Below are 13,465 nucleotides of genomic sequence, written 5' to 3'. Positions count from 1 at the left end.
CAGAGCCAACTGGACAGTGAAGGCAGAAGAGTAGGGGGCGATTACCCTCATCCCAGGGGCCGGGCAGAAGGGGGCGGTGGGATGGGTCAGGTGCTGCAGAGATGTCCAGTGGGCTGGAGACAGAGGGGTCTTGGCATGGAGAACCTAAGAGGGTAGTGGCCTGGGCAGTGCATTTCAGAGGAGCAATGAGCTTAGAGGGCACATACATGGTGGTCACTTCAGCAATGGATGAGTGGTGGAGACAGTGAGTATATAGATTCTTAAGTGAAGTTTCTGGGGTAAAAAAGGAGGGAAAATGAGGCCATTAGAAGAGTGTGGGGGCCGGGCGCAGTGGCTCACGCCTGTAATCCGGCACTTTGGGAGGCCGAGGCGGGTGGATCACGAGGTCAGGAGATCGAGACCATTCTGGCTAACATGGTGAAACCCCATTTCTACTAAAAATACAAAAAATTAGCCGGTCTTCGTGGCGGGTGCCTGTAGTCCCAGCTACTCGGGAGGCTGAGGCAGGAGAATGGTGTGAACCTGGGAGGCGGAGCTTGCAGTGAGCCAAGATCGCACCACTGCAGCCTGGGGAACAGAGCGAGACTCCGTCTCAAAAAAAAAAAAAAAAAAAAAAAAAAAAGAAGAGTGTGGGGAGTCACCTTCTCTGCAAGAAGCTTCCTGGGCCTCCCAAATAAATCCATCCCTCCCCTCCTCCTCCCCCTCCCCCATTCCATACATTTTGGTGCCATTCACTACCTAATTCCCAGTAGCTGCTGTCATATCTGGGGCACACTCACAGGAGTCAGTCAGGAGGGCACTGTCCTAGGAGTGGGAGCAGGAGGATGTGAGGGTCTCCTCTTTGAGTTTCTGCTATGATATGATTCCAATTGATGGGCCAACGCACCTCTGATACCTTGTGTTATGCTGTGTACTGCCTCAAAGTGAATAATAGCTTGGGATTTAGTTTGTGTAGTCTAAGGAAAATACATTGTGTTGAATTAGTCAGGCTGTTTTATTGATGGCCATTAAAAGGCCTTGTCCTTAGGTCTTACAAGCTTTTCAAAGGCCCGAAGAAATAATTCAGACAAGAAAAAAAATTAGACTCCAAAATACTAAAAGAAAACTGCAAAAACAGGTGAATTAATGGTGAAAGATCTGTAGGACATAGCAGTAAGGCTACCACAACCCAGCTTTTTGAGGTTGTCTTAAATTAATGTGATATGGGGTGTAGGTATGTTAACATGCTTGGTAATGGAAGAGTGAGGATACCTGCTTCTTAAACAGGGCCTGCTCATTTTTTTCTGGTCTCTGGTGCATTTCTCTCTGGCAAAACTCAAGCTCTATTTTCACTGAGATGATGCACTGAGTCATGACATCCCTAGAGGTGGTTTGATTCATTTCTGCACCCCGGTGTCTAGCAAAGTGCCACATGCATGTGTTTAATCAAAATACCTTGTGGTTGTCAAGCTCTTTGTATTCTTCCCTCCCTGTGGTTTGATTTCCTAGAAGTATCCTGTCCCCAAGGATTATGGAACATACACTTGTTAAACACTGGACTTATTTTCATGATCATTTAAATGTCATGACCTTTCTGACACCTTGATACGGTTTGGCTCTGTGTCCCCACCCAAATCTCATCTAAATTATAATCCCCATGTGTCCAGGGAGGAACTTGGTGGGAGGTGATTAGATCATGGGGGCAGTTTTCCCTATGCTGTTCTCATGATAGTGAGTGAATTCTCATGAGATCTGATGGTTTAAAAGTGTTTGGCACTTCCACCCTTGCTCTCTCTCCTGCTGTCATGTAAGACATGCCTGCTTCCACTTCCACCATGATTGTAAGTTTCCTGAGGCTTCCCCAGCCATGCGGAGCTGTGAGTCAATTAAATCCTCTTTCCTTTATAAATTACCCAGTCTCAGGTATTTCTTTATAGCAGCATGAAAACAGACTAATACATGCCTCTTGAGATCCTCACAGCAATTGGTGCCTTTAGACCTCTTCATTCACACTTCACTCATGTGTTCTTCCTTCCCCAGTTAGACGCACCCTCTGAAGATGGTGACTCCCTCCTGAGAAGCTGGACCCCTTGGTAAAAGACAAGGCCTTCTCCAAGGTAACAGGGCCGAGTCACCCCAGGGTCCCATGGCTGGCCTTTTCTCACAAACAGCTGAACTCCTCCACTCTCAGATCCAGGGGCCCTGGACTACATTCCATTGTATGCAAAGATATTTTATTTCTGTTGACACATTACTCTTTGGGGCAGCTTGATGGTTTTATTACATTTTGGAAGGAGGCTTCAGCCCCAGTAAGAGCCAATGCCTGTTTGCTTTCCCAGGTCACCTTGCCTGTGCTACAGTAGAGACCTGGGAAATGGTGGGTTCCAGTGCTGTGGCCAAGCTCTCCTCAATTTCAACCCCTTCCAGGCCTTGCTGTCCATTTTCACTCCACTGTCACCGCATATTCAAATTCTTGCTTTCTGCTCGAGTGAGTACTGCTCACCTCGTTCCAAGAGATCTGGGTCTATGACACTGTGGGTGGCACCCTCTGAGCATCTTTTCCGAGCTGTCTGTGGGTACCTGAACCTGCCCCCCAACCTGGCCCTTGCCCTACCTGCCCCGACCTCAGTGAGTCTGGCCCAGCCTGTCCCTGCTTCTCCCCTCTGACCCCAAGTGTTCTCAAATATGCCCCCGCCTGCCTGTCTGTCACTGCAGCTGGCCCAGCCCTCATCCTCTCTCCCATGAACCTCTGTGGTGGCCTGCTCTCCCTGGCTCCCCTGTCTCCAGTTTATGTTCCACACAGGTGCCAAAATGTCTGCAAAAAATGGAGATCTAACATACACTAGCCCATGGCTTAAAACCTGTACATGCTTTTCTGCCACCTGCAAATGACAGTCCCATTTCCTCAGCAAACCTCTGCATGTTGTGGGAATTTGTGGCTTCTCAGCCTCCCACTCGGAACCCACCTCTGGTTTATGCTCCAGAACATGATGTTGTCGGACCCTCCCCTCCACCTCCTCCAGGCTGAGTTAGCCTCTGTCTCCGCTCCTGCCCTGGGCATGGCTCTTCCAGTAGACACCCCCACGTCACAGTCTAACTCTGTGTCCACGTTCCTGCAACTGCTGAGCTCCTGGAGCCAGAACCTTGTTCCTATTTTTGTTCCCAGAGCCAAATAGATATTTGATGTATGATTGTTGAATGCAGCAGTGAGTGAATAAAGACATGAATGGTTAACTGAAAACATTTTATCAAAACTGTTATTTGTCATCAGAGCATGGGCCGGTTTCCAACAGCTAACATTTGGGAGTGACCATTTGCCAGGCACTGTTCTCAGCCCTTTCTATGTGGCCATTCATTTCACCCACATAGCGCCATCAGTGACATGCTGTCACTGCATTGCTTGTCAAAAGGGGGAACTGAGGCATGGAGGCTGAGCTTTTACTCAACGTGCCATCTGTGTTGAGGGACTTCTGACTTGGATAGCCATTCAACTGCGAGCACTATAGAGGCCAGTCAGGCCTGGCCCTGCCTTGGAATTTCTGTGTTATTCAGGGACATAATGGGGTTTGTGTTGATTTTTGTTGGGAGTGTGTGGGTTAATCTAGGTGCAACCCTCACCTCCTTCCCTTCTGATGTCCTCGCTCCCTTTGGTCATGTGACCCTTAACGCCCATCCCAAGCTCAGTGCCAATTCCTTGCCCCAGGGTTCTGGGGATTGACATGGATCCCAAAAGCCTGTTGCTGAGAGGACAGGGCCACTCCCACCCCCCTGACTGTTTCCCAGAGCAGCTCTGGGGCAGAAGTAAACTTGGACCCAGGGGGCATGACCCTCTGCCCTTTTATAGTCTATTAGAGGAGGATGAGGTCTGACATCAGCTGGTTCATTGCCCCTTGTGCAGATGAGCACACTGGGGCCCGGGGAGAGTCACATCCCTGCCTTGTGGTACAGGCCACCGGCCCTGGACCTGTGATTAAACATTGTCCACAATTAATTTGGAATTATTACCTCATAATACACTCCATAAAGTTCAGTCAAACATCTTTTTCTTCTCCCCTGCCTAATGATTAGACAAGCCAGATCTTGTGACTAAATGAACCAACAGCTGGCAGTGTTCAGCTGATTTTGCAATGCCCCTATTTTGTTGTTGATAAACTAATGCAAATAGCTGGTTGGCCTGGAACTGGTGACTGGGAAACATTTTAACCCTTCTTTCCTTCCTCTCTGTCATAAAGACTTAAAACACACTTCACACAGCCACAGAAAGAGCTCATAGATCAGGCTGCGGGGCTTCAAAGGCTTCTATCTTATTTAATCATCCGAAAATAGTTTAAAGGTAAATATGGTAATAATACTAGTATTCTAGACTATTTTGGGAAGCCAGCTAATGTGAATAAAGGGTCAGAGTTAAAAGATGTTGAAGGAATGCAGTTTTACTGCTCTGAGGTAGGTTTCAAGGCTTGAGCCAGGCTTAGAGATCTTCATCCTGATACTGGGGATAAAGTGAAGAGAATATGAATGGGTATGTCTCGCATGGTTAGAAAATCTTTTTTTTTTTCCCCTGTATTTGTTTGAAAAGCATGTTGTAACTTAAAAAAATACCTATACATCTTCTTCTTCTTCTTTTTTTTTTTTTGAGATGGAGTCTCACTCTGTCACTCAGGCTGGAGTGCAGTGGCACCATCTTGGCTCACTGCAACCCTCGCCTCCTGGGTTCAAGCAGTTCTCCTACCTCAGCCTCCTGAGTGGCTGGGATTACAGGCATGCACCACATCCAGCTAATTTTTGTACTTTTTGGTAGAGATGGGGTTTCATCATGTTGGCCAGGCTTGTCTTGAAGTCCTGGCCTCAAGTGATCTGCCTGCTTTGGGCTCCCAAAGTACTGGGATTACAGGGGTAAGCCACCACGCCCGGCCATAATACATCTTAAATAGAACATTTTCCAGCTAATATTTAAATGACTGCATGTCATTAGAATCTGAATGAGTGTTGTGTTAAAATATTTTGTGTTTTCATATTTATTTACTTACTTATAGCTACAGATAAGAATATAGGCAAATTTAATGTCCCTTAAAAATTAAAAGGCAGATGTTTTCAAAGCACAGAATTACATGGTCTACTCTAGACATTGCTCCTAAGGTTGAGCAGAGGGGATAAGAGCTTTTTCTCTTTTTTCCTTTCCTCTTTTTTTCATACAAAGTTCGTTGTAGATATTTTAGAAAGCATAGAAAGCCCTGACAAGGGGAAACCCACTCAACTCAATTTTAATATGTTGTTATCATTTCTTTTAGTTTTTTGGGGTGCATTTCTATGTAGCTGTATCCTATTGTACAAGCAATTTAGTATCTTGCAATATAAAATGAAGGCATGACCTTTGAGCTGACCAAAAGTATGGGCTGATTTTTGCAAATGGGTCCCGGCAGCAGGGGACATAATTGGGGAACAAATCCCCACACAAGCGGAGGTGAGCTGGCTTAGGGGTGAGTGCATAGCTGACTTTGGATGTAGACTAGATTTGGGGAAATTTAAATGGGATCCAAGACTGGAAATGTATAATGGGACAGAAAGTAGAAGTGTTTAAAATCTTAAGTTTTTGAGTTTGTTCTCAATTTTGTGAAAACTCTTTATCCCTTCTTGTTCCCCGCCCCATTTTCTAACCAGAAGTCAAATATGATAACTTTCATGATGTAGAAAAACCAATTCATCAGTGTGACTTGGGGGTGAAGGTGGGGACAGGGCCGGTGTGGGTATATTTAGTTTTGGAGATTTGCTGGAAAAGTAACGTTTTTGCTTCTGTCTTTCTTTCATTCCTCCATTTCTCCAGGAGAATATGAAAGTGTTACTCAGACTTATTTGTTTCATAGCTCTACTGATTTCTTCTCTGGAGGCTGGTAAGTTAAGTATTTCTCTGTGTTCTTATCTGCTAAGAAAATCTGTTACTTAGAATACATGAAGTACCTTCCCTAACAGAGTCATTTCTCATAATCGTCCCTGTTGAATCCCTGGGCACAGAGCCTCCTGGTCATAGACCTGTACTGCTGGAAGTTCCTCTCAGCATTTTCCTCTCATTTTCTCCCATACAGAGTGGGAAACCGAGGCCCAGTGAGGTTAAGAGCCCAAGGTCATGTAGCTAGTTTTGGAACAAAGGCTAAAATCTAGGTCTCCAATCTAGGTCCAGGCCTCTTTCCACTTGGCTGCTGGTAGAAAGTGTGATATGGGAAATTCTGACTTTCATCTGGAGGAGATATTATGCATAGTCTTTATGAACCCACAGCTGGAAGTCATCAAGATACACTTCTTTTTCTTTCCATTTCTTCATTTTCTCTAATCTCTTCTCTTTGTGCTAGGTGCTAGCTACTGGGGATACAGCAGGGAATAGTGCAGACAGAAATACCTGCCTGTATAGGGTTTATATTCTTGTAGAAGAGAAAGATAACAGATAAGGAGATGTATATTGTGTCATATGATGGCAAGTATAGGGAGGAAAAAAGCAGGAAAAAGGAGTATAAGGTTTCGGCATTAGAGTGGGCAGGAGGTTAATTTTTTGAATGTGGCCAGAAAAAACCTCCCTGAGAAGTTGACTTTTGAGTTGACCTTAAGGAAGGGGAAAAGAGAGCTATTTGGATATCAGATTGGGGTGTGGAAATATTCCAGGCAGCATGTGCTGGAATATTCTTGGCCCAGAGGCCAAGAGTATTTGGCATGCTTTCAGAATAAAAATATCAGTGTGGCTGGAGCATAGTGAGAGATGAGGGAAGTCATAAGGGACCAGGTTGTTTGGGTAATGGGGGGATGGCGGAGGGTTGATTATATAGAATGTTGCACCCTTTCTTAGGGTCTTGGCTTGTAGTCTGGCTGAGATGGGAAGACTGCAGGGTTCTTTGTTCAAAACCAGAGAGGTGATCTGACTTACGTTTTGATTCCTGTTTTGAGAATAGATCTGAGGGAGCCAAAGAGAAATAGAGAAGCCAGTTAAGAGGCAAGCCATGATGATGGCTTTATCTAGGCAAGAAATGTTGATAGCTTATCAAAGGGTGGCAAGGGGAAGTGAGAAGTAGACAAATTTTGAAATATTTTGGGAACAGAACCAAGAGGGATTTGGAATTGGGTCAGATGTGAGATGTGAGGGAAAGAGAAGAATCAAGAATTATCTCAGGGAATTTTGGCCTGAGCAAATGCAAGGTGAAATTGCCATTGACGGGATGGGGAAGATCAGGTTTTCAGACTGGACATGTTAAGTTTAGCTGTCCATTAGATGTTTAAATGGTGACTTTGAGTAGGCAGTCTACAGCCTGAGGGAAAGGTCTGGGTTGAATACATAAAATTGGAGACCTCAGCAAGTGGCTGGTATGAGAATCATGAGACTGAATGGGATCATGGAGTGTAGTTAGGAAAGATAAGAACTTTAAGGACTGAGCCAGAGATTGACTTAAATTCCTTGGTCCAGTAAGTTTTCTCCCCTTTGCCGAGGAGCTCCATGTGTGTTGGAGCATACCTTTAACACTAAGGCTGTTTAAGGCCTTAGCCTTCACTTCCTGCTTGTGTATGACCTCAGAGTCATCCAGAAATGACAGCCTGGTGCCTTCTATGCAATTTCCTGGGCATGCACACAGCCCTACATACATGGGCACCCTTTTGGGTTGCCCAGGAATGTGCCAGAGCTTTTTAAAGCCCTCTGGAGGTTATGGCTCTGGTATTGCAGCTTTAGGCAGTTGTAAAAAACAATTAACACTGAGTTTTTCCAGCAAACACCTTGGGGATAGTGCTTTTTCTGTGGAGCTCTTAGTGAGGTCAATAACAACACCACCCTATGAATGTGACTTTGAGGACCTGCCGGTCAAGTCAAAGAGTGGCAATGCTCTGGAAATGGGACTTTTTGAGGAGCTCCAAACCCTCTCTGTTCTTGCAAGCCTGCTGGTTTTCAAAGCCTTTGTGTCTGCAAAGCTCCTGATATTCATGGCTATTTTAGAGCTGGGAAGAGTAGGATGGAAGTCATTTAAGTTATAAAGCTACAAACCCTGCTGATCTGTGATTTGGCATGTTTCTGTTTGTTTCCTTATTTTCTAATAAATGCTCTTCTGGTTATTGCAAGCCTTTGATTTTTGAAATTTTTTGCCAGTCTTTTTGTTGCCTTTATGGAGGAATGATTTATGAGACCCCCACTCCACCATATTGGAAACCCTGCGAATTCAATTTCTTTGAATAGAAGACAGTATTAATAGATACAGGGCAATCCAGGCTATCTACTTCTTCTCAAGGGAGCTTTAATAGTCTGGAAAATTTGCTCATTTCATTTACGTTATTAAATTTATTGGCATAACATTGTTTATAACATTCCCTCACTACCCTTTACAAATTATTTAAAAAAGAGATGTCATCTTTTTCTTTTCCTGATTAGTCTGGCTAAAGATTTATCAATTTTATTGATTTTATGAAACAATCGGCTTTTGGTATCTTTGATTTTTCTTCACTGTTCTTCTGTTTTCTATTTCATTGATTTCCTCTCTGATCTATATTTTCTTCTTACTTCTTCTGCTATATTAATTATGTTTTTTATTTTCTGTATCTTACCATATTTTGACATTCTAGAAGGTGTTTCATATCTAGGGAGAGACTGCTCCACCAGGAGCTAAGCAGTTCCTAGGTGTGTTGTGGACAGCTTACAGCTTGCCCTTCTTGTGAGACTGCCTGACCCAAGACTGTACCCCACTCACCTCCTTATCCAACTCTCACACACCCAAACCAACGTTACCCTAGGCTCAATCAACACAGGGCCAGGTACCGGAGAACTGGGGACAGCCTCTATGCCCAAAGCCTGCAAAAATGGTTCAAATGGGCCAATCTGAAGCTGTTTATGCTGCCCTGCCTTGCCTTTCCCATGGGAACCCCAGTAAAGACGCTGGCCTAGGCTTTCCTTTTGTTTCTGCTTCTGCCTCCTAACCCAATCTGGTGATTCTCCCTGTGGTTTTGCATGGTATGGCACACCCCTTCTGTCTGAACCACTAAGTAATACAAATCTTTCAATTGCATTAGTCTCTGTTTTGTCACTCAGTCACCTTCGTAAATGAAGACCCAGGCATAGAATCTCTGCTTGCTGCTTACTTTGGAATTACTTTGTTCTTTTTCCAGTTTCTTAAGGTAGAAGCTCAAATCATCAATTTGAAATTTTTAAAAAATTATAGGCATTTAAGGCTAGCAATTTCCAAGTACTGCTTTCATTGAATGCCACAAGTTTTGATGTGTTATGTTTTCCTTATCATTCAGATACAAATACTTTATATTCTTTTTGATTTCTTTGACTCATGAGTTATTTAGGAGTATGTTAGTTTTCAAATATATAGGGATTCCTTAGATATCTTTCTATTATTGATTTCTAATCTAATTCCATTGTCACCAGAGAATAAGTTTTGTCTAATTTGAATCCTTTTAAATTTACTGAGTCTTGGGTTATGGGGAAGAATATGGAAAATTTGCTAAGTTTTGTGTGTGCAGTTAAAAAAGAATGTAGTGTTCTACCGTTGTTGGTTGGAATTTTCTGCAAATATCAATTATGTCAAATTGGTTGATAGTGTTGTTCAAATCTTCTATATTGTTACTGATTATCCGTTTAATTTTACTGCTTGTTCTATCAGTCCTTGTGAGTAGGGTTTCTCTAGTTTCTTGCAGAACTAGTTTCTCCAGTTCTTGCAGTTCTATCAGTTTTTGCTTCATGTATTTTGAAGCACTGTTAGCAGCTACATAAACATTTGGTATTATTGTGTTCCTGTTGGTTAATGACTTCTTTATTTTTTTAAAATTTATTTATTTATTTATTAATTTTTGAGACAAAGTCTCGCTGTGTCACCCAGGCTGGAGTGCAGTGGTGCGATCTCGGCTCACAGCAACCTCCACCTCCTGGGTTCAAGTGATTCTTGTGCCTCAGCCTCCCAAGTAGGTAGGATTAGGGGTGCCCACCACCACACCTGGCTAATTTTTTTTGTATTTTAGTAGAGACAGAGTTTCACCATGTGGCCAGGCGGGTCTCAAACTCCTGACCTCAGGTGACTCACCTGCCTCAGCCTCACAAAGTGCTGGGATTACAGGCATGAGCCACCACGCCCGGCCGATTTCTTTATTTTTATGAAATGCCCCTTTTTTCTTGTAATATTTTTACTGTAAAATCTACTTTGATAATAATAGTCACTCAAGCTTTAATAAATTTTTATTAAGGTATAGTTGACAAAATCGTGTATATTTACAATGTACAATGTGATGTTTTGGTATATGTATACATTGTGAAATGGTTAACCCTAGCTAATTAATCAAACTTTCTTTTCATGAGTGTTAGCCTGGCAAATATTTTTCTTTTCTTTTTAATCTATTTTTACCTTTATTTATAAAATCTGTGTGTGTAGGTGTATGTGTTTATGTTAGGCACCATGTAGTTGGGCCTTTCTTTAGCCAATCTGATCATTTCTGCCTTTCAATGAGAGTGTTTGGACTATTTGAAATTTTAGTGTGATTATTCATATATTAGGGTTAATTCTGGGATCTTGCTATTTGTTTTTCTATTTGTCCCATCAATTCTGTTATTTTTTTCCCTTTTTTTGCTGCCTTTTAGATTAGTTGGCATTTTTAGGACTCATTTTATTTCGCTTTTTGGCTTTTTAGTCATAACTGTTTGTTGTGTATGTGCTTTTTAATGACCGCTCTGGGGCTTAAATAACCATCTCTAAGTTATCTGTCTGCCTTCAAGTGATGCTATACAGTTTCACCTATAGTATACAAAGTTAAGACAGTATATACCCATTTCTCCTTTCTTGAACTTTGCCCTATTATTTCCAAATATGTTACTTCTTTATTTGTTATAAACTTTATAGCATTTTATTATTTTTTATTTAAACAGTTTTCTTTAAAGAGATTTAAATAATAAGAAAGATGATCTTATAATTACCCATTTTTGTTGCTATTCGTTCTTTTGTGTAGATTCATTTTCATCTTAGAATATCGTCCTTTTTGAAGGACTTAAATATTTCTTGTAATGCAGATCTACTGGTGATGACATTTTACAGCTTTGGCAAATCTGAAAAAGTCAGTATTTTTTCCTAAATTTTAAATATATTTTCACGGGATATGGAATTCTAGGTGGACTTTTTCTTTCGGTACTTTAGCGATATTGTTTTACTGTCTTCTGGCTTGTATTGTTTTTGGAAAGAAGGCTGCATCATTTTTTGTCTTTGTCCTCTGCAATAATTGTGTCATTTCTCCCTGGCTACATAGAAGATTTTATCTTTGTCACTGGTTTTAAACAATTTAATTATTATGTGTTTATAGTTTGCTTTATGTTTCTTTTGCTTGGAGTTCATTGTGATTTGGGGACCTATGTGTACCTCATTTTTGTCACATCTTGAAAAACTTCAAATATATTTTCTGTTTTCCACATTTTTCTTCTTCAGTGATTCATATTACATGTATTGAAGTTGTCCTAAGTAAAATAATTCCCTGCTCATTTTATTCTGTTATTTTCTTCTCTGTGCTTAATTTTGGATAATTTCTAATGCTGTGTCTTCAGGTTCACTCATCTCTTTTTTTCCTGCAGTATCAAATCTGCCATTAATCCCATCCATTGTTTTTTGTAACTTAACATTATTGTTTTCATCTCTAAAAGTTTTTTAAAATCTCTCTCATGTCTTCACTAATCATGTTTGATCTTTCCTGTAGCATCTTGAATAAATGGAATACAATAGTAATAGACTATTTTAATTTTTAAATTTATTAAGCCTATTGTCTGTGTCATTTCTGGGTCAGTTTTGACTGATCAATTTTTTTTCCTCCTTATCGTTGGTTGTATGTTACTGCTTCTTTGCATGCCTAGTGTTTTTTTGGATGTCAGACATTGTGGATTTGACCATGTTGGGTGCTGGATATTTTCATATTCCCCAAAATGTTCTTGAGCTTTGTTCTACCACATGATTGTTACTTGGAAATGGTTTAATCCTTTCTGGTCTTGCTTTTAAGCTTTATTAGGATCAGGCAAAAGTTTATTCTAGGCCTAATTTTCCCTAATGACTGAGTCAGAACCCTTCTGGGTACTCTGCCTGATGCCTTATCTTTAATGAGGCTATCCACTCTGGCTGTTGGGAACAGCAACTGTTTCCAGCATTGGGTGTGCTCCACGTGTTACTCCCTCTAGCCTTGGGTCATTTTCTTATATGCTTACACTGACTGATACTCAGCTGAAAACTTGGGGGAGACTCTCAGTTATCCCGAGACTCTCTCCCTGTCATTATGCAGCTCTAAGTACTTGGGTACTCTGCTCTGCAAACTTTTCTACCCAGGTTCTCAGCTCCATCTCCTCAACTCACTGGGCTTTGCCTGTGCTTTTTCTCGGCAATGTCATGGCCTGGCTGTAATTTTGGACACCTCCTTTCTTCTCCATCTTTCTGGGATTTCTCTGCTTTGTTTTCTGATGTTCAATGTCTTGAATACTGTTGTTTCATATATTTTGTCCATTTTTTAGTTGTTCATGTGGGAAGGTAAATCCAGTTTCTGTTACTCCATCTTGTACTGAAAGTCATGTCTCTCCTCCTACATTATCCCCACTTTTTAGATAAGTGAAAAGGGGGTGAAGGATGTTAGATAACTTGCCAGGGATACAGCACACAGGCAGTAAGTGATGCAGCTGGCCTTGAATATGCTTCTCAGACTCCCCAGATAATGCCCTCATCACAAGGCGATAAAGCTTTTATATGTAATGTGAATTGATGTATTTAATAATCAATGTATTTCTTCGTAGATATTAAATCAAGACACACTGGCAGATTTTTATGTAAATTGCTTCCACCCTTCTTCCTTTCAAAGATAAATGCAAGGAACGTGAAGAAAAAATAATTTTAGTGTCATCTGCAAATGAAATTGATGTTCGTCCCTGTCCTCTTAACCCAAATGAACACAAAGGCACTATAACTTGGTATAAAGATGACAGCAAGACACCTGTATCTACAGAACAAACCTCCAGGATTCATCAGCACAAAGAGAAACTTTGGTTTGTTCCTGCTAAGGTGGAGGATTCAGGACATTACTATTGTGTGGTAAGGTAAGCGAGGAATTAGTATGTTACAAACATGTTCTAGTTTCCTGCAGTTGTTAAGGACAGAAATACTTTTAATAATGCTTAACTTATCTATTTTATTTTATTTTAGAAATTCATCTTACTGCTTCAGAATTAAAACAACTGCAAAATTTGTGGAGAATGAGCCTAACTTGTGTTATAATGCACAAGCCATATTTAAGCAGAAACTACCCGTTGCAGGAGATGGAGGACTTGTGTGCCCTTATATGGAGTTTTTTAAAAATGAAAATAATGAGTTACCTAAATTACAGTGGTATAAGGTAATTTTATTTTAAATATGACATTTCACTTCTCCAGAAAATAAAATAGTTCCCCGGACAATAGAATGTATCTGCAAAGTACCTTTTTATTTTGCATATTGTTTTTTCTTTAATGGTG

The 13,465-nt window shown here is 41.3% G+C and overlaps 1 protein-coding gene across 1 annotated transcript in view; it reads left to right on the top strand.

Annotated features, from left to right (window-relative positions):
* IL1R1 (interleukin 1 receptor type 1) overlaps positions 1-13,465 on the top strand; it is a 75,550-nt gene that overhangs the window by 47,552 nt on the left and 14,533 nt on the right. Inside the window, exons 2-5 of the mRNA XM_030827696.1 lie at positions 2,020-2,096; positions 5,801-5,867; positions 12,817-13,051; positions 13,158-13,347. Of these exons, the coding sequence (XP_030683556.1) occupies positions 5,807-5,867; positions 12,817-13,051; positions 13,158-13,347 (486 nt within the window). The 5' untranslated portion in view covers positions 2,020-2,096; positions 5,801-5,806. The remainder of the gene's footprint in view (positions 1-2,019; positions 2,097-5,800; positions 5,868-12,816; positions 13,052-13,157; positions 13,348-13,465) is intronic.

The sequence above is a fragment of the Nomascus leucogenys genome, chromosome 14 (assembly GCF_006542625.1).
Source record: "Nomascus leucogenys isolate Asia chromosome 14, Asia_NLE_v1, whole genome shotgun sequence".
In the NCBI taxonomy this organism is placed as follows: Eukaryota; Metazoa; Chordata; class Mammalia; order Primates; family Hylobatidae; genus Nomascus; species Nomascus leucogenys.
The sequence above is the reverse complement of the archived record's forward strand: the minus strand, read 5'-3'. Positions and strand labels throughout refer to the sequence as shown.